General features: G+C 43.7%; 1 protein-coding gene across 1 annotated transcript; it reads left to right on the top strand.

The window, feature by feature from the left end:
• Positions 1 to 12,407: 12,407 nt before the first annotated feature.
• Positions 12,408 to 14,732, top strand: LOC308415514 (paraneoplastic antigen Ma6E-like; the record flags this gene model as incomplete). The annotated part of the gene is made up of 1 exon (XM_080910550.1): positions 12,408 to 14,732. One exon carries the CDS (start codon positions 12,408 to 12,410, stop codon positions 14,730 to 14,732), a length of 2,325 nt encoding a protein of 774 aa, XP_080766676.1.
• Positions 14,733 to 22,125: the final 7,393 nt, after the last annotated feature.

Here is a 22,125-nt window from a genome sequence, read left to right as displayed (position 1 = left end):
ATGCAAATTGTGTCCTTTATGTTAAATGTCTCTTGCCTTATTTATTTACTTTTTTTTTTAAAAAAAAGGAGGGAAAGGATGCAGGGGAGATGGTTCAGTGCTTACTTAGGAAGTAGAGATCGATTAAGACCCACATTGACTTCTGACCTCCCTCCATAGATGTGCATCCGTACTCACACGAAAATGTACACACATACAAATAAGGAGCAGTGCCTCCCTCTAGGCTTTAGTCCTGTTAACTCTAGTCTTGATCACAGGCCAGCAGTGGCTTCCCCAATCCCTGCTTGCATGGACCAAGAAGGGAGAAGGGTGAGGAGAGGGCTGTGCACTGCAGGCAGAGTAAGCCTGGCAGAGAAAAGGACCTGTGGTGCTCAGAGACCCATCCTACATGCTACCACGAGGTGGGGTGCTTTCTCTAGATAAAGAAACCAGAAACCCACCAAATAAACAGCAAGGAAAACACTCAGATCTTCTTTAAACACTTCACAAGGGGGAATTTGGGCCTTTTCATTCAGAAGGAGGGTTATCTAGGTTACTTAGGGTAGAACTTTCCTTGGGGTCTGGCAGCTCTTTACCCAACTACGTCTTTAAGTACAATTACATCTCCTGCCTGCTGCTCCTGAGGTGAGGCTCTACTTACCTGCCCTACTCCTACCTGCTAGAATGGCCAGAGAGGGACAGCTGAGGAACCTTGCCAGCCAAATCCCTGAGGGAGCTCTATTGCAACTACTAGCTCCAAGCTTAGTTCTAGGAGGAGGGGGGCCATTAGTGGGCTACCAATCATGGGTGCTTACTGGGCGATCCTCTCAACAGGTGGGTCAGATCTTGTCCTTTTCTGCCCATGCAGTCTTAACCAAGACTGTCACTTAGAGTAAACCCACACAGCCCATTTAACCCCTCCTTTCCTAGTTCCTCCCTGAGCTGCAGTCATAAATCAGAGCATTGCTTGCCTCAGGGCCTTTGTACCAGCTATTTCTTCTGCCTACAACATTCCTCCAAAACAGAAACATGTGTCTTACTCTTTTATCACTTTCAAGTTTGGGCAGAAATCTTCTATTCCCAGCACCTAAATTTGCAACTGGACCTCCTTTTTTCAGCTCTTACTAGCTTTCACTCAACCCATATAGTCATTATTTTTAAATGGTCTGTGCTCTGTCACTAGAACTCCAACCATAGAAGAGAGGAATTCTGCCATCTCCTTTGAGAGATCTCAGACAAGTCTGTAACAACCTTGTTCATAATGGTTCTTGACAGATCCTTATTAGATGGAACTAGTCTTAACTAGCACTGCAGGGAGGCACCATCCCTGATCAGCTCAGCTCTCCTCAATCCCTTACCTGTGTTCCCACCTTTCCCTCTGCCTTACCTTCCTAGGCATTGGCTTGACTAAGTTTTTTGCTCTTCCCTGGAATGACATTTGTCAACACACACAGTGGAGAGGCCAACTCTCCACTCCCGAGAGCCACAGGTTCATGATTATTGACAGCCTAACCCAGACTGGGGGCTCTCAGGGCTTGTGCCTGTGTGCTGTTTGCCAGATGCCCCTGGGTATCAGTGCCATGACCTCATAACTGGAGGTTGCCCAGACTTCCCACACCCAGAGGTATAAAATCTAAATTACCTGGGCAGATCAGCTGTGCAATGCTCTTGTGTCAGCCCCAGGTCTGAAAATCAGGAAAGAAATACAAAGACAAGGCTTCAGTTCCCCTGCCCCCCCCCCCCCAGCGTCCCCAGCTCCCCCAGCTCCCAGGTCAGCTCTCTTCTCCAGGTAACTGCAAAGAGAATCCCTGAAAGATCCTGCCCAGCTCTTTCAGCGCTGTCCCATTGCCCAGGGCTTCCCCAAACGTCCCCACCACAGCTCCTTCTTCCATCCCCTGGCCACCTGTGTCCTCCCTTCCGCACTCCTGCTGAGACAAGCCAATGATCCTGTGGAGCTTCCCTTCTCCCGCCTGCCTGTCTACCTGCACACTAGGCAGCTTTGGCTTCCTCTCTGCACCCCTACATCAGGCAAAAGAAGGATGCTGCCTCCAAGAAGCTCTCCAGGGAGGCATCCTAGAGAGGTTCTGAGCTCTCAAGTGGCTGCTGACCTCACCTCTGTTTAGGAGGTTCTTCCTGCGTAGCTGACCCTCAGCCAGGTCCTCTGCTGCTGCGGAGGAGGAGCAGGGTGCGCAAGCAGGCGTGGCTGGGGCGGGGGCGGCAGCGGCGGCGGCAGCAGTGTGGGAACGGGGCGCAAAGGGGGGACACGGAGCATGCGCGGCGCTGCAGGAGGGCGGCTCAGCCCACTCCCGCCCCACTTAGGCGTCTGGTCTCACCCAGGACACTTCCATTTTCTGTCTGGGCTACTCTGAAGCAGTCTGATTGCAATGGTCAGCATATGGTAGTCATGATGCAACAAGAGAGGCCCCTGTTAACCCCACATCATTGATGAAGTACTTTCCATGGATCAGACCACTGAGCATCCATCCATCCATCCATCCATCCATCCATCCATCCATCCGTTTATTTCTCTAGCATCAAGTGACCAGGGCATGGTCTAGTAAAAGAGAGTTCCTGTGAGCAGGGAAGGGCAAGGATCAGAAAGGGAGCATAGGGCATGAAGGGAACCTAGAAGATGGCAAGGTATAGAAGGAGAGAAAAGAGAAAGTGCAAAAACTGTTAGTGACCTCTTGAACACAACGTCTTTTGCTCAGGTTGTCAGCAAGCTAGCGGCCTCCCCCCACCCAGGGTAGGCATTAGGGCTACCATTTTACCATAGATCACCATCTACATGGTAGAACCAATATGGAAACCCAAGGGCTGGAGTTCTACACTTCTTTCTGGAAAGCAAAGAGTAAAACACAAAGAAAAAGGAAAATTAACCATATTATTGGTGCTACCAAAGCCTCCCAAACCTGGCTTCTAGGAACTGAGCTGTATCTTTCCTTATAAAGCTAACCAGGGTCTTCTGTATTTAGATGGCCTTGAGGCCAGGCAGGGCCCAGGGCAAGGGGCCCTCTGCAAGCCTGTGGTCCTGGGATAAGGCTTAGGGGAAAAGCTAGAATCCCCCAGACAAGATGCTTCTGACAGTGAAGAATGGAGACTGAAGGGGAACAAAGGCAAGCACGGCTTTGGTGCCTGTTTCCTGGAACAGGCTGTGAGGACCTCAGGGATCCTCAGCTGTGGGTTTCAATGAAAAGATACCTGCTCACTAGGGCTGCTGGACAAGCATACCCAGGACTGTGCCCCAGAGTAATGTGTGAGCACCCCCTGATTCCCAGTGTCTATGAATGTAGCCATCTATATACAAGAGACAGATCTTTGAGTTGTCCCATTAAAGATGGAAAGATGATATCACCCTGATCATCCAGGTGGCCCCATGTCCAGTGACAGAGGTCCAGAGATGCACAGAAGAAAAAGGCAAGGTAGTAGGGTTGTGTGGTCACAGCCAAGGAACAGCTGGCACTGCTAGGAGAGGTGGGAAGGATCCTCCCTCAGCCCCTCTGAAGGGGTGTCACTGACTTTAGACTCCAGAACTCTAGAGTGTGGGAGTCAGGTCTCTTCCAGGCTCTGCTCATTTTCTGTGGTTTCCCCAAGATACTCATTCCTGAGGTGGTCAGGGGAACTTAAAGTGCCCACAACTGTTAGAGTCACTAAACTGGTATGGAGACCACCTTGGTAATTCCCCTCCCTTTGGCTTTGGCCATTCCAAGAAGCCTGGGCAGCCATTCTGGTTTATTCTATTACAAGTGAGTCATGAAGTCCAGCCTCTATTTCAGAAAGCAGAATTTAAATATATAATATGTAAAGCCAATGCATTAGTTACTTTTTTGTTGCTGTGTATTGGTTTGAATAAAAATAGCCCCATATTTGAGAGCTTAATCATCAGGGAAGGACTTTCTGAGTAGACCCTTTTTGGGAAGAAGTGTGTCATTGGATGTGTGGGCCTTGAGGTTTCAAAAGTTCAAGCAAGGCCCAATATCACTCTCTTCCTGCTGACTGTGGATCTGGATGTAGGTCCCAGCTAACTTTCTAGCACCATGTCTGCTTGCATGCTACCTTTTCCCCACCATAATCATAATGGACTAAACCTTTAAAAGTATAAGGAAACTCCAATTAACTGCTTTATTTTATAGGGGTTTCCATGATCATGTTGTCTCTTCACAGCAATATAGCACTGACTAAGACACTGTGATAAAAACACTATGACCAAAAACAACTGATGGAAGAAATTAGTTTATTATAGCTTATAGTTTCAGAGGGATAAGAGCCCATCATATTGGGAAGACATAGTGATAGGAGCAGAAAGCCAACATCCTCAACAGCAAACATGAAGCAGAAAGAATGAACTGGAAGCAGCATAAAACTTTTAATTTCAAAGCTCACAACATATGTTCTTTAGCAATACTCTACCACCTAAACCTCTGCAAACAGCACCACCAGTTGGGAACCAATTCAATACTAGAGACCATGAGAAATATTTTTCATTCTAATCATCACAGTCAGTTTGTGGGCTCTTTCAATTGTACAGTCCCAAGTGTTCTTGTTAAACTTAAATCACAGCTTAGCATGGTGGCACAGGCTACTAATCTTACTTAATACTTGTGAGGGATAGGAAGGGGACAATAGCTGCAAGTTCATGGTCATCGTGGGCTGTATAGTCAGTTACAGGCCAGTTGGAGCTTTAAAGCAAGATTGGTGAAAATAGCAATGACTACCAACTAACCATATAATAAATGAAACTTATTAAGTCAGCTTGTGTTGGTTTTCTTCTTCAGGAAAATTGCTTCCATAGCCTTGTGTGTTTGAATGCTTGGTCTCTAGATGGTGGAACTGTTTGGGAAGGATTATGAAGTGTGGCCTTGTTGGAGGAGGTGTGTTACTGGATTAGATACCATTCTCATTATATTTTGGCAAAGAGTGTGGCTGTGGCTGCTTTTTACCCTTGTCCTAAGAATATGCCTTAGGCTAAATTGAAAAGTTTTGGACTCACTTTGTTGGCAGAGGGGATCTAAAGACAACCCAATATTGACTCTATTCCATGGTTATTAGTAACTACTCTTGCAGAGTTTTACGGAAAAAAGAGCAATTGGGGCAAAAAACACACAAACAAACAAACAAACACCAAAAACCCCAATCCTCAAAATGTACAGACTGAGGAGAAAACAAGTATAAGGAAATTCAATGTTGGAACTAAGGTTTGTTCTGAGAAAGATAAGGAGAGTTCTGATCCAAAATGGAATAAAGGGAGTGATGACCTTAGGACAAGAACCCACTCATTTAAGCTTCTAACTTGTGAAAGAAAAGGGCTTGAAGAATTTTTCATTCCTAAAAAGCAAAGACAAATCAAAGCTTATGCAAATACAATTCAAGAAGGGAATCAAAGATCCATTTTAACCAGACAGCTGAACTTAGCAGCATTTGCCATATGGTTCATGGTTCTGGCTTTAGAGTATGAAGGTTGTATGCATTAAAGAGGTTGTGGGATCTTCCTTTGTGGTTAAGGAAAACAATTGAAGGCAGAGGAGTCTTTACATGGAGGCCTTGAGAGATCATTTCATGAAGCAGTGAACATGAAGCCTAGATTGTATTAGAGACCCCAAGAAGTTGGAGATTCTAGATCCACAAGACATTTGCCAAAGAGAGTTACAGACAGGGAGTGGAAGCAGCCCATGAGATAGAAGTATGCTGCAGGCAGCAAAGCTGGAAGAGTAGAACTTCCTAAGCCATCTATCAGACAGGGAACTACAAAATTTAGACTTTGCCCTGTTAGTTTTTGATTTTGCTTTGGTTAAATATTTCCTCAACATGTTCCAATTCCTCCTTTTTGGAAGTTTATATTCTTTGACATTGCATTATGCAAATATATAATTTGCATTTTGATTTAACAGGGGTTTACATTTAAAAGATTGCTTTGAGTCTTAGATTTTTGAGCTTTAGACCTTTAAACAGTGTTGAGACTGAAAGGCTGTAAAAACTTTTGAAGCTGGACTAAATGTGATTTGCATTATAATATGGCAACCAGGGAGTGGAATGTGGTGCTTAGAATGAGAATGGTCTCAATAGGCTTATGTATTTTAATATTTGGTTCCCAGTTAATGGAACTGTTTGGGAAAGATGAGGAGGTGTGGCAGTTTCAGCTGCTTCTTTAGCCACTTGTTTCCATGTCTTCACTCTGCCATCATAGACACAAACACTCTGAAACTGTATGCCCAACTCAACTCTTTTTTAAAAATAAGCTAGTCATGGTATTTTGTCGCAGTAACAGAAATCTAAGATACAGCCTTTGCCTTCAGGTATGGTGGAATAGCCCCTGTCACATCAACATTCTGTAGGCAACAGTTATGACAAATATTAGATATAGAACTTCTTGACAGTACAAGATACAAAGCAACTGAGACAAAAATCACAGGGGTGTTGATATTTTTTATGAAGAGAACAGTAACTGATACCAGAGGATACCAGATTGTATGGCTAAAACTCAGACACTGACTTTAGGGTAACATGACAGAAAAATGATCACAGAAAATAAATAGGTAGAGAGAACAAAATTTGGAATATAAAGTCTGCCTAAATATCTGGCTGACCCCATAGGCTCAAGCATTTGGCCCCGGTATTCCAAGAGTTTACCATGGGATGGAATTTTAATTTCACTGCTCCCAGAGTTCATTGCAGGATCAGGTCTTTGACTCCAGTGTTTTCAAAGGACACTGTGGGACCTAGCTTTTGACCCAAGTGCTCCTAGAGTTTACAGAGAGACCAGGAGTTTTGCTCCAGTAGCTCAGTCCCAATCTCCTAATGTAATCAAATAACCACAGAGATAGCTGAAATGTCCACGAAAGAATTCAGCACTTTAAAAAAGAATTAAGGACCATTAGAAAATTCAATCAGGAAAATGTATGTATGAACCAAGGTAATATATCCCGGTATCTTTCAGTGATACTGTCTTGAAAGTCAATTAAGTAGTTAGCATATTTGAGAAGAATTTTTAAAGGAAATTTTTAACAAGGAAACTGAAACATTTAAAATGGTCTAAGCAAAAATACTGGAAATGAAATAAATGGCTAACCAAATAGAGCCACACTGGAAAATGTGGAAACACAAGATCATGGAGAACACATTTATGAATGAAGGACATAGTGATAACATAATACTAAACAGATGCATGTGAAAATAAAAGTTAAGGAACAATATTTCCAAGAAGTTGGAGATACACTCAAAAGGACAAATTCGTGGTATAGAAGATGCTCAGAAATAAAGTCTAAAGGAATAGACAGATCATCTAGGGGAATTGCAGGAGAAAACTTCCCAAGTCTAGGGAGTAAAGTAGAAATACAAACACAAGAGACATTCATAACCCCAACAGACATGATCAAAGAAGAAACTCTATGACATATCAGAGTCAAAATGTAAAAAATACAAAAAAACCAACCTAAACGAAGTATGAGAAAAATGAAATTTAAAAGCTTCTCCACAGCAAAGGAAACTTCAGCAGTTATATTTCAGATAGGAAGCTGATATACAGAATTAAAAAAGAATGATAAAAGTTAAATATACAAATAATCTCCTGGAAATTAAGAAATTGGCTAGGGAAATGAATAAATAATTTTCAAAAAAGTGTTCATTAAGTGTTTTTAAGTGTTCAACATCTCTAGTCATTAGTGATATAAAAATTGAAAGTACTTTAAAATTTCACCTCCCCACTGCCAGAATGGCTTCATAAGAAATCTGACAATGAGTATGATTCATTCACTGCTGGTGGATGTGTAAACTAATGTAGCTATTATGAAACCTTAGTATGGTAGTTTCCCCAAAACAGTAAAAAATATAATTATCATATGACACAGCTATACCTCTTCTGGACATATACTCTAGAGATACTTGCACATCCACATTTATTGGTGCTTTATCCGTCATAACAAGGAAAGGGAACAGTCTAGATGTCCATCAACAGATGAATGAATACACAACAGAATTTTTTTACCACTGTAAAGAAAATTAAATATTTCAGGAAATCAGTTGTGTAATGCAAACTTAGAAAGTTAAAAACTGTATTTAGTAACTACTCTGTGTCGTATACATATAACATATAAATGTATTTTAAATGTAGACAAAACCTAAAAACAGCAATAACTAGAAAGTAGATCATGAGAGGGTAAAACTAGGTTACAAGAAGGATGAGGTATGGGACATTAAAGAGGAAAAGAGCCAATCCAATTTGAGTGACTGGAGGGAGAATATACTAAAACACACTTGTGTTCAAAAATTTCATAATGATATGTAACACTTTGCATGCTAGTTTACAAAGCAAGAAAATATTTAGAAACATCATTAAGGACATAAATCATGTTTATAATAACTTTCGAAAAGATTTTCAGCAGAGAAATATTATTGGAAAAAACAAGTTATGAGTTAGGTATAACAGCATACGCCTGTAAACTCAGTACTCCACAGGTCAAGATGGAAGGATAGCTGCAATTCCGTAGCTAGGCTGGGCTACATAGTGAGTTACCGGTTGTCTTAGCAATGTGAACTGAGAGTCTAAAACAATCCATCCTGCCAAAGATAAAATAATTAATTCTGAATCTACATTTGACAAAAATTGACTAAAGTGTAATTTTCACCTGGTCATTTTAGCATATTGTAGATTACAGAAAAAGGAATAAATATGCTGAACGTGGATGAAGAGAAATTATCCATTCTGGGAAGCTAAAAGGACAAGAGATGAAAGAAAGGAAGGAAAGAAGAGAAGAAAAGGGAAGAAAAGAGAAAAAAAGAAATGAAATAACAGACCTATGAAGTGCTGTGGGAAGATATAAGGAATCCCAGAGAAGAGGAAAAAAGCGCAGAGAGGATAAAATTCTTAAAGGAAAGTAGGCCGTGCCTGATGGTACATGTCTTTGAGTACTCTGGAGTTGATGCAGAAGGATTCAAAGTTGTGTATGGGTAGAAACAAAAACCAAAACAACAATAACAAAACCTAGAGCTTTTGGCCTCTACGAAAGTCAATTAAAAGATTCCATTGGGGGCAATGGTAAGAGATGTAATACAAGCAAACAATAATTTAATAATCTAAGAAAATGGAAATGGTTTTATTTTTTTATTTTTGCTTTACTGGGACTCTTGAGAATTGAACCTAGGACCTTGTGCACGGAGTTAAGCACCGTACTCATAAGATCATTTTCCTTTTTTTGTTTCCCCCTTTTATTTCGTCAACATCTTTCTAAATTGTGCAATTCGGCTTTGACTATTTTAACCCAGACTATATAGTACCTAGAATTGTAGGTTTGCATCATCACGCCTGGCAATGAATAACTTTTTAAAATTTCCTTTTTTTTTCCCAGACAGTGTCATGTAGCCGAAGCTAGTCTCGAAGTTTTTATGTAGCTGAGAATGACTCTGAATTCCTAATCTTCCTTCCTCTACTTTTCAAGTGCCAGGATGACTAGTGTCCACGGCCAGTTTCAGGTTTGTGCTGAGTTGACGATCGAACCTGTGTCTTCATGAAAGCTACGTCAAAATGTGACATTAATATCAGAAAAGAAAGGATAAAAACTATCAGCTACGATTAAATGTTATCATGATATATGGACAGATTTATTGGGAGCACATAAAATTCATGTTTTTCCACTGAATAAGAAAGCGTCAAGATGTATTATAATAAAGTCGGCCACGATATAAAGCAGCTTCTTTACACCCCCACCTGAACGGCGGTTTGGAGAGCAAGGACCAATGGGTGCGTCTATTGCTTCTGGACATCTCAAGCTTGCCATATCAAGCCTTCACATTGGTGCACTTGTTCCCGTTAACACTGGTTCCGCCCCCCGAGAATTCTCCATCCAATCACTTGCCACAGATAGTTCCAGAATTTCCTTCTATGTGGAGAGGAGGTTTCTGGGAGAAAAAGGGGTTTCCGGGAGCTCGTCGGGAGACTGAGAGCTTCACACGTCTTTTCGCCTGCTCCGCGGAGGCGGTTTGAGACATTTGCACTTGGGATTCCTGAGGACAGCAGAGTGGAGAAAAGTGAACAACCAGGTAGGGAGATTGGTTGACTTAGACCCTAGCTGCTTCTGGGGTCCAGTCAGGGTGCTGTGGGGCAGCCGTGGTGGGGTACAGCGAGGGCGTGCTGAGGGCCCGGCCTGACACACCCGAGTGAGGCCTCGTGTGTCTGTCGTAGTCTGGTCACTTGTGGCAAGAGTGTGGAGGATAAGGGGTAGGGGACACAGGAGGCTGAGGAACGGTCATCTCTGCAGGCTGTGTGAGGGGTGAAGGAGGGGAGTGTTCCGGCAGAGGCGACCTCGCGGGGAGAGTAGTGGTGTGAGGCAGCCTAGGCCTCTGGATGCTGGCGGTTGGGAGGATCCTGTGGGCCAGGGCCCTGGTGTGTCTGCCTTTCTTTTAGATGCTTAGCTGTGGATGGAGAGATGTGGTATGACTGGATTGAGAGGCTAAGCCACGGAGCGAATGGTGCCCACGGGCCAGGTGGCTCCGTGGAGAAGGCACGCTTGCGCATGCGCGGTCTTTGGCGGGCTAACGGTTGGTGGCTCCTTGAGGGATGGGGAGGGGGTGCCTTCGGCGCACAACATGGCGGTCAGCCTCCGAATGAAGAAAAGGGAGAGGGGCGGGGCACCAGCCGAGCAGGGAAATGGGGCATTATCTCTTACTTTGTGGGACTATTACTCGGCGGTGGGGTGTTAATGTGCTGGCGCAGGGGTGCCTCAGTTCTGTGAGTGATAGAAGAGGGTTCCTGGTTTTGGGTGGAGTGGCGAATAAATGAATGGCTGCTGTCTTGTCCACAGCTTATTAGTTTTGGGAGGTGAGAGGAGAATAATAATATTTAAGCACTCTGGGACGGGGCATCCTGCCCTCTGGCCTAGAGGAGCTTGCTGCAGGCTGAGTGCGATTGTGTGTTGCCATGTGCCAGAACCCTGTAGCTGCCAGGCGGACAGAGTTCAGTGGTGGCATGTTCAGGATGAGGTTTTTTGGAAGAGCTGGTCACTGGCTCAGGGTGGAGGAGATGTAGAAGGCAAGGCTGACTGGCATCCTGGGATGAATGTGAAGACCAGAGACTCTTAATGGCTGCAGGTGGGTGAAGAGGGGTAGTGCTTCTGTGGGCTGGTGCTCTGCATTTGGGATTTGAAACGTTCGACGATCCCACAGATCCGTTTTATTGTTGGTAGCAACTACACGAATAACAGTGCAATACATTGTATAGTTTCCTAGATAGACCATACATGTATTGTGCAAAAAACTTTTGAAAATTTATTTATAAGCTATAGGTAGTAATGTGGACCTCAGATATTCAATAGCTGAGGCAAAAGGATCACTTGAGGCTATAAATTCTATCCTGGGAAAATACTAGGTATTTAAAATGATTGCTGAGTCTGCAATTGTTTTAGAGCATGTTAACAATTCTACGTGAAATTAATAATGTCTAAATTTTGTAGTGTTGACAGTGGAACATCTGGTAAGTTTTTGATGGCTAAATATTTGGAATTTTGTGAGTCAGTGAAAGTATGGTTTGCTTTGTATATTTTAGGTAAGTTTAGTTAGAAGAAAATATTTCAAATTCAACAATAAAAACATAAATTTACAGAATTAGAAGTGAAATTGAAGGATCAGCAGAAAATTATCTCATGTTTTTATTAGAACAAAAGAAATCTAGGCTAACTAGATCACTGAGGAGGTAAAGACTCCTGACAAATTGACTTTGATTCCCTAGGCTGATTTAGCACTGATTCCTGAAAGTTCTCATTTGAACTCTGTGTGGCGCTTGATGAGACATATATACCCACATACATAAAAGTGTGTACATACACTAAGTTTTAAAAGTATAATAAAAAGGAAAGAACAAATACTTAAGATAGTGACCTAAGGATCCATTTAAACAAGCTAGAGCCAGGAGCAAGAGCAACTCTAATTTAAAAAATCAAATGAAGAAACGTTACATGTAAGTGTAGAAATCAGCTACAGAAAATATATGCAAACAACACAAATGCCTTTTAAGAGTTGTAAAATTGGTAAACAATACTAATTAAGATAAAAGAACAAAAAGTAATATCAAGACTGAAAAAGAAGAGAATCTGACAGGCCATGCAGACATAAAAAAGAAAATGGAATATTAAGTGCAGATTTATTCCAGAACTTTAAAACCATAAGTTCTTTGGGAACATAGAACATATTAAGAACTACCACCAGATAAAATGTGAAATATAAGCAACCCTGTATATTATAAACAGATTTAATCTATCAAATAATTTCTTAAAATCAAGCAAAATGGACAAGGAGTAGGACTGGCCCCATACTTTATGGGGAATATTGGTGGGGCCTGGATTGCCTGACACTAACATGTCTTTCTCTTTTGTTTTGGTTTTGTTTTTTCCCCCACAGGCTGAGGAAGAGACTAGTGCAGTCAGACACATCCCTGTCTGGTCATGTTACCTCCCAAGTTCACTGCTATGGCACTGGCGATTCTGCAGGACTGGTGTGGGTGGATGGGTGTCAACGCCCATCGCTCACTGCTTATTCTGGGCATCCCTGATGACTGTGATGAAGAAGAATTTCAGGAGGCAGTGCAGGCTGCCCTCAGGCCCCTGGGCAGGTACCGAGTGCTTGGCAAGGTCTTCAGAAAGGAGATTGGGGCAAAGGTCGCTTTGGTTGAATTTGCTGACAATTTAAACCGAAGTTTGATCCCCGAACAAATACCAAATAATAGGGGGTCCTGGCGTGTGGTCTTCCTGCCTCAGGTCCCTGAAGTCGAGTCACAAGATACATTCAGTTTCCCTGCACAGGCTCATGGGCAAGCTTTGGAAGGGGTTTCAGGTGAGGCAGGGGTTTCAGGTGAGGCAGGGGTTTCAGGTGAGGCAGGGACTTCAGGTGGGGCAGGGGCTGCAGTTGGAGAAGGAGATGCAGATGAGACAGGAGCTGTGGGTGAGGTGAGAGGAACAGCTGAGGAAGGAGCTGAAGATGAGGCAAGAGTGTCTGGCAGGGAAGAAGCAGGTAAGGCAGGAGGACGAGCTGCAGCTCTTGCCTCCTTACTATGGGAAGAAGGAGCTGCAGATGAGGAAGGAGCAGGAGAGGGAAGAGCAGGTGAGGCAGGAAGAGCAGTGGAGGGAGGAGCTGCATCTGAGGCAAGCTTGTCAGATGAGGAGGGAGCAGAAGATGAAGGAGTTATAGATGAGGCAGAAGTTCTATATGAGGTAGGAATTATAGGTGAAGCAAGACTGTCAGATGAGGGAGCTATGGATGAGGAAGATGATATAGTTGAGGCAGGGGCTGCAAGAATGTCTGATGAGGAAGGAGCTGGAGGTGACATGGGGGTTGCAGGTGTTATAGGAGGCATGGGTTGGGTAGGAGCTGCAGGTGAGGTGGGAGCTGCAGGAGAGGGAGGAGTTTTAGAGGCAGGGGTAGGTGAAGAGGGGTCTGGAGGGGATGAGGAGTCTGGGAGCGATGAGGGGTCTGCAGGGGATGAAGGATCTATTGATGGTGGAGGAGCTGTGGGTGAAGCAGGAGTTATAGGTGAGGATGAGGCAGGAGCTGCAGCTGAAGCAAGAATGTCAGATGAGGAGGGAGCTGCAGGGGACATGGGAGTTGCAGGGATCATAGGAGCTATAGGATTGGCAGGAGCTGCAGGTGAGGCAGGAGGTTCAGGTGAGGAAGGGGCCTTTGATGTGGCAGGAGGGGCACATGGGGCTGGAGCCTGGAGCCAGCAATGGAGCCAGGCCACCCTGGAAAACATGGCCTACCAGGAGCTGAGACACTTCTCTGGGATGGAAGAGCCTGGCTGTGGGGGTCAGTCTTTCGAGAACTGGCTGGACCATGCCAATGACATGCTATACCTGTGGCGCCACATATCTGAGAGTGAGAGGAGGCGGCGGCTGGTGGAGAGCTTGGGAGGCCCTGCCCTGGATCTTCTGTGTGAGCTTCTGGAAGAGCATCCAGACACCCCTGCTCAGGACTGCCTGGCTGCACTGGTGCAGGTTTTTTGCAACAAAGATACTGTGATGACAGCGCGGCTCAAGTTCCTGACTTGTTCCCAGCGGCCTCAGGAGACCCTGTTTGCCTATGTGATGCGCCTGGAAGGTCTGCTGCAGATGGCCATGGAGAAGGGGGCCATCCAGCCTGCAATGGTAGATCAAGCGAGGGCCCGACAGGTGCTGATGCGGGCCAGGCCAAACCAGATGCTGCAGAACAACCTGAGGAGGTTGCGGCTGGAGAGGCGGCCACCTGGCTTTGTGGGGCTGCTCAGGCTCATTCGGGAGACTGAGGCATGGGAGGCAGCTCTGGCTGAAAATGCAGAAGTTCAGGTGGGGGAAAGGATGGAAGTGCATGGTGGGGAGTTGGATGTGGTTCAGGCTGCCCTTGTCAGTGTTGGGGTTGCTGAGCCTGCCCCTGCTGTTAGAGAGGTCTTCCCAACTAGTGAAGATGCTGGCCAGGCTGCTGCTGCTGCTGCTGCTGCTGCTGCTGCTGCTGTTCAGCAAGCTGCTGGGGTTGCTTCTCATGGTGATGGTGACACAAAGGTAGACCCCAATTCTGGTGAAGCCAAGGCCTTCCCTGTCACCCAGAGAGATGAAAATATGTCAGCTCCTGCTGACTCAGGCCAGGCAGGGCCTACCGAGGGCCCAAGTGTGCCTGAGAGTGTGGCCCATGCAGGGGAGCAAGAAGCAGAGCAGCCTGTAACAGAGGGGCTGAAGGAAGAGTCAGAAAATGAGGGTGGGGCATGGGAATCTAGTCACCCCAAGTCCTTCCTTGGCAAATAGGCTCAGAAGGTCCAGGGGCTTCCTCCTACCTCAGACATCCAACTCTAGAGGTAGGCAAGGTAAGCCCAGGGCTTGTGCTTTACCCTAAAAGTAGAGCAGAGCCCAGAAAAGATTTTGCTCAGCCTTAAACATTAAGCCATCTCCCTCCCTCAACTTCCCAAGGAGTTTTAGCCACCACCAGCATCTCCTCCTATTATAGTTACCTAGGTAACCATGTGCCCTTTATCATAACATTGTTACCTTCAGATGTAGTCCTAAACTCTTATGGCTTGGTTTGCCTAAAATAAATTGCTGAGGGCCCATTTTTAGAATTAAGTGTGTGGCCTAATGTCTAGCTGGATGATGTGGAAAAGAGGCCATCCCAACAATTCTGGGTACCTTTTTCTCCTAACACAGGAACCCCACCCTTATTTGCAGTCTACAAAGACTGCTCTCTGCCATAGGTGGTCATTCTTATCTGTCTCATAGTGACTTAGCCTATCCAGAGCATTCAGGCCTCTGGCTGATTGTTATCCAGATGTGTGCATTATTTGAGCAGGTTATTTGCAGAGACCCCTCCCCCAAATCCAGCAACAGGAGCCAGTGGGAAGAACATAAGACAAGGGGCTGGTTGGTATTCACCTTGTAACTGTCAGTTGATTGATTTTCATGGGCAAAAAGACATGGACCTGGGAGGAGATTGAACACTGTGTTTAGATGTTCCATTTATGTTATTTATGACTCCTATTCTACTTGGTGGGGTGTTCTGTGTTGTGGTTTCTAATTACCTGTAACTGGCCTTTATCAGTAATAGGGCAGAGCCAACTTACAGTATGTGACCCCTTGAGGTGATCCTACAAAGTAAAGGAATATTGCCAGAAGCCATTGTCTTGATAAGATGAATATCTTGTATCTTCACAAGGGGAGAAAATGACAGGGCCCTCCAATGTGCTTGCAGGAGTACAGTCTGGGAACTGCAGCTTCTAGTGGCTATGGTATGTTCCTGACTAGTGTTTTGCCTTTTTCAATGGTTTCATTAAATGTTTTTGTTTAATAAAAATTTTGTATGTTCCAGCTGTGTCTCTCTCCACTTGGGCAGTTGTGGGTGGAGAAAATCTTTATTTCAAAGGTGATTTGTTGTTTGGTTTCACCTGTCTAATTTGGGCTTTTGATAATGTTTTGCCAGCCTGGGAAGCTGAAGGCAGTGTGTCCTTCTGAAGCATAAGTTCCATGCTCATAGATACATAGTTCTGGGGTGGATAGGGGCATTAAGAAAATGCTTGGACAGCAAGTGTCAAGCATACTGTGTCCATGGCACTAATCTGAAGCTAATTTTCTCAGTTACCTGTCCTTTATGGTCCTATGTCATGATTGACCACAAGGGGAAATAAACTAGAAGTTGTACATTTGTTTTATGCCTAGCTCAGTTCAGTGTAGTCCGGAGTCACTACAGACCACTTAGAACTGCTGATCAACCACCTCATCCGGTCAGGTATTCCCTCATCACTTCCTGGCAAATAAATATCCATGTGCAAGGTCAAATGCTCTTCTATGAGAGAGCTCTTCCATGTGGGGATTTGAGGTAGTAAGAGGCCAAGTGGGCTTCTGCATCTTCATCTTCCTCTCCCTGGTTCTAGTCCAACTGACTTCAGTTTCATCTGCAGGCACAAAGGTGGTAGCCTAGCATAGACTTCTGCCCACTCCTGAAGTGACTACAATCCAATGACATCAATTGTCATTCAGATAAGGAACTCTGATTTTGATTAATAAACCCTAAGTGGCATACCATTCCCTTGAGGTATCTTCCTGGCACAAGGATCGTGTGTACTTGGCTCCCAAGGAATTTCCTTCCCATTCCTGCCTGTCCCCTGACTTGACAAGGAGCTCCTGGCTCCCCTGCTCTGTTCTGTCGTGCCCCAAGAGACTCTGGAGAACTGTCTTTTCTCAACCTTTCAGGTTCATTCTTATTAACCTCCCAACTGGGTGAGAAAGGCCTCAGCCTAATGTCCAGGTTGTAGCTAAAGGAACAGTCAGAATGCTGAAAAGCTTTAACATTGCTCAGCAAAGGGGCCAGAACAAAGTGTCAGAAAGCTCTGCCCATTAGCCACTTTTAGCCAATTCTAATTATGAACATGATAACTCCCTTAAGCACTGTCTTCAGCAATCATGTGGAGCATCTTGGAGCCTATCAGCTGAGGACTGGTCTGCAGTGTGACTATACAGTTTCACAATATGTGACTATGCAGTGTCACAATAGTTTCAGACATAACCTGAATCTGTATTGTGACATTTTACTGACACAATGGATATGACCCTCACAGTGGATATAGTTCAGGAAGTGACTGTACCTTACCTTACCAACTGATAAACCCTTAGGTAAGGCTTCCCAGCCTAGGGCAGTCTTCAAGTTAGGGCCACAAGTACACTCTTGCCAGGCCCAGCTCCTCTTGCATGACTGATTTGGTTTGTGGGTTTATAGAGCCAGGGCATGCCATGTTCATGGCCTATATAATGTTATCTGTTTCAAAAGATCAACTTTAAGAAAGGAAATTTCTTTAAGGTCTTGGGTTATTTTCCTTTTCAGTTAAACAGAGGAATTCTGGGTTAATATGGCTTCAAAGACAACTTCAAAGAGGAAAACAATACCATTGGAAGCTGCTACAGTCCTAAACCACAAATTCGCCAACAGCCTAGCCAAGTTGTGCTAAGTATGGACTGAGCAGGAGTGAGCTGAGCCAACAATGCCTTTTCAGAATTGGAGCAGAAATCAGATTGCTCTAGAATTAAGGGCTGTAGTCCCCAAAGTCACAGAAAATGGAAAACAAATCTTTAGTTAGATTAATGAAATTGAAGGCCATAGGCCACAGGAGTAGCAGACCATTCCAAGGTAGATGGTATGAAAGTGAAAGATAATTTGAAGACACCACAAACCAGCATAGGTTTTATACATGAAACAGTAGCCACAACTACAAAAATAATGAGGATTAGTGAGGTTGAATGTTTTTCTTTTCTTCTATTTATTTATTCATTTTTACACCCTGATCACTGCCCTGAAGATGAATGGATAAGGGCACCAGCTATAACTTTAATATTTTTCATAGCCTACTTTTAATAATGGTTCTTAAACACTTTAAGCTCCCTTCTAGCCCTCCACCCACCAGGGGTAGTGGAAAAGTAAAGATACAGGGGAAGTGGACCTGTATAGAAAGGTTATTTGGAGCGAATCCCCCGTGTTGTCAGGAAATCAGCAGTTCAGTCCACAGGTCAGCAAGCAGCAGCTCAGTTCACTCACAAACACTTCACGGGTACAGCAGCAGTCAGGTTAAGCAGCATCAGGCTCAGCAAAAGTGGCACTACTCAGGAGAGACAGTTAGGCCTTGGCACAAGTGAGCAGGAGAGACTGGAAGGAACACCAGAAATTTTCAGCTGTGCCTCTCTCAGCGAAGCAAAGATCAGGGGAGACTGGAGACCCACAAGCATTGCACAGCTAGCTCTATATCAAGTCAGCTCAGCCTCCTTCACTGGTCATGGAGACCTATTCATACCTTCCAAGCATCACGTGGCCTCCACAGGTCTTGCCTCAGCTCATGTGTCTGTCTCAGCTGACATCAGTCTGCCAATCAGCCTGTGTCTGCAGAAGTGGCAAGAAACTGCAGTACAGCACCGGAAGGATGTTTGGAGTTCTGACAAATGGAGCTCAACTACACAATGTAAGGTGGACATGTTGTGTTGTTAGAGAAGAATCTTTCATCACATGTCCTGTCTGTGCTTGATTTAGCAGAGCATCCTCTCTCCTGTGTCTGCTTCACTGAAAAGTTCCTTCATGAGTCTGCCTTAGCCTTTCACCTTCAGGAAACCATTCCTTTACATGTTTGCTTTAGCAAAACACCATCCCAAACAACTGACTTTCCAAAGAACCCTTAAGTTTCCATTTCAAAGCTCACCCACATTAACTCCTGGGAGCCTCCCCATCTTATGTCTCTGGCACATCCTAGAGATGCCCCTAGAGATGCAGATTTCCATTCATTCTTGTGGCCCTTTGGCCCTTTCTCCTGTCTCTCCTCACACATGACTCTGAGCCCCCATACCCTTCTCCATCCAGTTCTCTCCCCCATCTGCCTTCTATGACTATTTTATTTCCCCTTCTAAGTAAGATTCAAGCATCCTCACTTGGGCCTTCATTCTTGTTTAGCTTCTTTGTGTCTGTGGAGTGTTTCATGGGTATCCTGTATTTCACAGCTAATATCCATTTATCAGTGAATACATACCATACATGTCTTTTGGGTCTGGGTTACCTCACCCAGGATGATATTTTCTAATTCCATACATTTGCCTACAAAATTCATGATGTCCTTGTTTTTAATAGCTGAGTAGTACTCCATTGTGTAAATATACCACATTTTCTGTATTCATTCCTCTGTCAAAGGACATCTGGGTTCTTTCCAGCTTCTGGCTATTATAAATAAGGCTGCTATGAACATGGTGGAGCATGTGTCCTTGTTAGATGTTGGAGAATCTTTTGGGTACATGCACAGGAGTGGTATAGCTGGGTCCTCAGGTAGCAGTATTTTTATTTTTCTGAGAAAGCAACAGATTGATTTCCAGAGTTGTGCAAGTTTGCACTCCCATTAGCAATGGAGGAGTGTTCCTTTTTCTCTGCATCCTCACCAGCATGTGCTGTCATTTTAATTTCTGATATTAGTCATTCTGATGGCCATAAGATGGAGTCTAAGGGTCATTTAGATTTGCATTTCCCTGGTGAATGTTTTTTTCTTAAACTTGTTGTACGCTTGCTATTTCTTTTGAGGATGGTGATTCAGATCACTTGACAGTTTTTCAGTTGGACTACTTGCCTTTTACTATTGAGTTCCTTATATATTTTTAATGTAAGGCCTTGTCAGGAGCATAGTTGGCAGATATGTTCCCTCCATTCTGTAGGTTGTTACTTCACTCGTGATTGTAAAGCTATATGCTTTCTGCTTCTTCTTGTTGTTGTTGCCTATGCTTTTGGATTATTATTCAACAAATCTTTGCTTATTACCATGTCCTAAAGTTTCTCCCCTGTGTTTTCTTCTAGTGGTTTTAGCATTTCAGATCTTACATGTAAGCTTTGGTTTATTTTGAATCAATATTTGTAGGGGGCGAAGGTTAGGGGTATAATATCATTCTTATGCATGTGGATACCCAGCTTCCCAATATCATTTATTGAACACCATCTTTTCTTCAAAGTACATTTTTGTTGCTTTTGTAAAAAAAATCACTTAGCTAGAAATATGTGCATTTGTTTAGGATTTCTTTTTCTGTTCCATTAGTCTATGAGGTATCATTAGGTTATAGAACAACTATTACAACAATATAAAATCTAACGAAGATGGGGAGAAAGGGAAACTCTGAAACTCTCTTGGTGGGAGTGTAAATTATATAGACATTAGAGAAAACAGCAGGGAGGCTCCTCAAAAAAAAAAAAAACTACAAATAAAGCTATCATGTGATGTACTCATTCCACTACTGTGTATATCCCTAAGGAAAAGAAATCAGTATTTTAAAGAAACACACACACACTCTTATGTTTAATGTAGTGTTATTCACAATAGCAAAGATCCAGAATAAACAGAAGTGTCCATGGATAAATTAATGACATGATAGGTAGCCTTTTATCTCAATAACAAAATACTTGATTTAATCAACTTAAAAGGTCAGGCTTATTTCTTTTTATAGTTTCAGAAACTTTTCAGCCATGATTAATCATCACTTTGGGGCCTATGGTGAAGCAGCACATCATAATGGAAATGAGTACACAGTAGCTGGGAAGCAGAGAAAGAAGAGTTCAGCATCTCACAATACGCTATGAATCTGTCTAGTTTGTCATTCAAGTTTAAAAACCACAGTAAAAATTGCCAAAGGAACAAATTCCATCCAAGTACAATAGATGTCAGAGTAAAGAAATGGAAGAGTCATAGATATGATCTGTTTATGTACTGGACTAATATTCAGCAACAGGGGAACCATACACTTTATGGTACTGCAGGGTAGAGTGTGTCAAATACCATGGCAATGAAATGTAACAAAATCAGAGTTAGAGGACTGATGCTATGGAAGAGTTTATGTGGGATTTTTTCTTTACCTATAATTGAAGATATTTTTACACATTGTTGCAGAACATGCAAGAAAGCATAATATTTCAAAAAGTGTAACATTTTCACAGTTTTATTCATTGCCTTTTAGGAACTAGTGCTTCTGGTATTTAAGTTTACACTGGTAGCCACCCATCTGCTCTCTGATTTTAGGATTCATAAAAATGGAATCCTATAGTCATGTTTCAGCCTCCACTCATTTGGTGCATTGTATAACTACATCAGGAGTAATCTCACCTGCCTGCTCCTACTTCTGTCTACTCTCTCTTTTGCACACTCTGGGCTTTGGGCTTGTGTTGAGGGCAGGTACTGCTGGGTGCTAGGCTTTGGAGTGGATTCTGTACCATCTTCAAACATTTCTGTAATTCATAACTGCTTCCACTGGGCATGAACTCTCTTTGCTCCTCTCTTTGCTACTTATATTGTGGTGATTCTCTCTCTACTTCAGCTATTGACTCAAGAAGTATTTGCTGTACTCTTGTGTGCAGTGCTACATACACACTGGGGTGGTAAGTATAGGTCAGGGAGCAAAGAATTATATGGAGGAGTAGCGGGTTGTTAGGAACTGCTGAGGTGCGGAGATAATAGGTTTCTCATAGGCTGTCCACGGTTAGAACCTTTGCTGGAGGACAGGTGGGTATTGTGGATGAGGCTAAGGTATCCAACTTGAGCAACTGGGATTCTATGAGAAGAAAGGACTTGGGTTGGGGGAGGAGAGGAAGTCATTGGCCTAGAAGCCTAATACATACAAGTCTGTGCTGTTTTTCTTGCGGGCAGCCTCTTTGGCTCCACCTTATGTCTGCTGGGATGGATTAGAACTTTCTACCATTAAGCATTCCTCTATGCTTGCTTCAGGTGACTTATACAGAAGCTTGTGGCTATGTGTGGTGTGTGTATAAATAAACTGATAGATTCCAGTCCTGTCAATATGCCCTTGGCTCAGGTGGTGTGAGTGTGTGTGTATTTGTGTGTTTCCTATAGATAAAACTAGGATACTGTAACATCCTGGAGTACTGTCCACTCTCTCCCTAGTAGATCCCAGTAAGCAATAGGAAGGTTCAGTAAGTCCTGGACACTTTCAACAGCTGCACAATCTTGTTCAGCCTCAGAATTTTCCACCATGGAGAGAGGTGCTGAGCACTCCCCTGATTCTTGCCTTCACCTTTCTCTTCCTGCCATTCTCCCCCTGCCCCTTTCTCTCAATTTGTGTCACACATGGAAACATGAAGCCCAGAGGCACTCTGAGGAAAACTGAGACACTACTGAGTACAAGGTAACCC

This window comes from Micromys minutus, assembly GCF_963924665.1.
Source record: "Micromys minutus genome assembly, chromosome: X".
NCBI lineage: Eukaryota > Metazoa > Chordata > Mammalia > Rodentia > Muridae > Micromys > Micromys minutus.
This window is presented reverse-complemented; position numbering and strand designations above follow the sequence as displayed.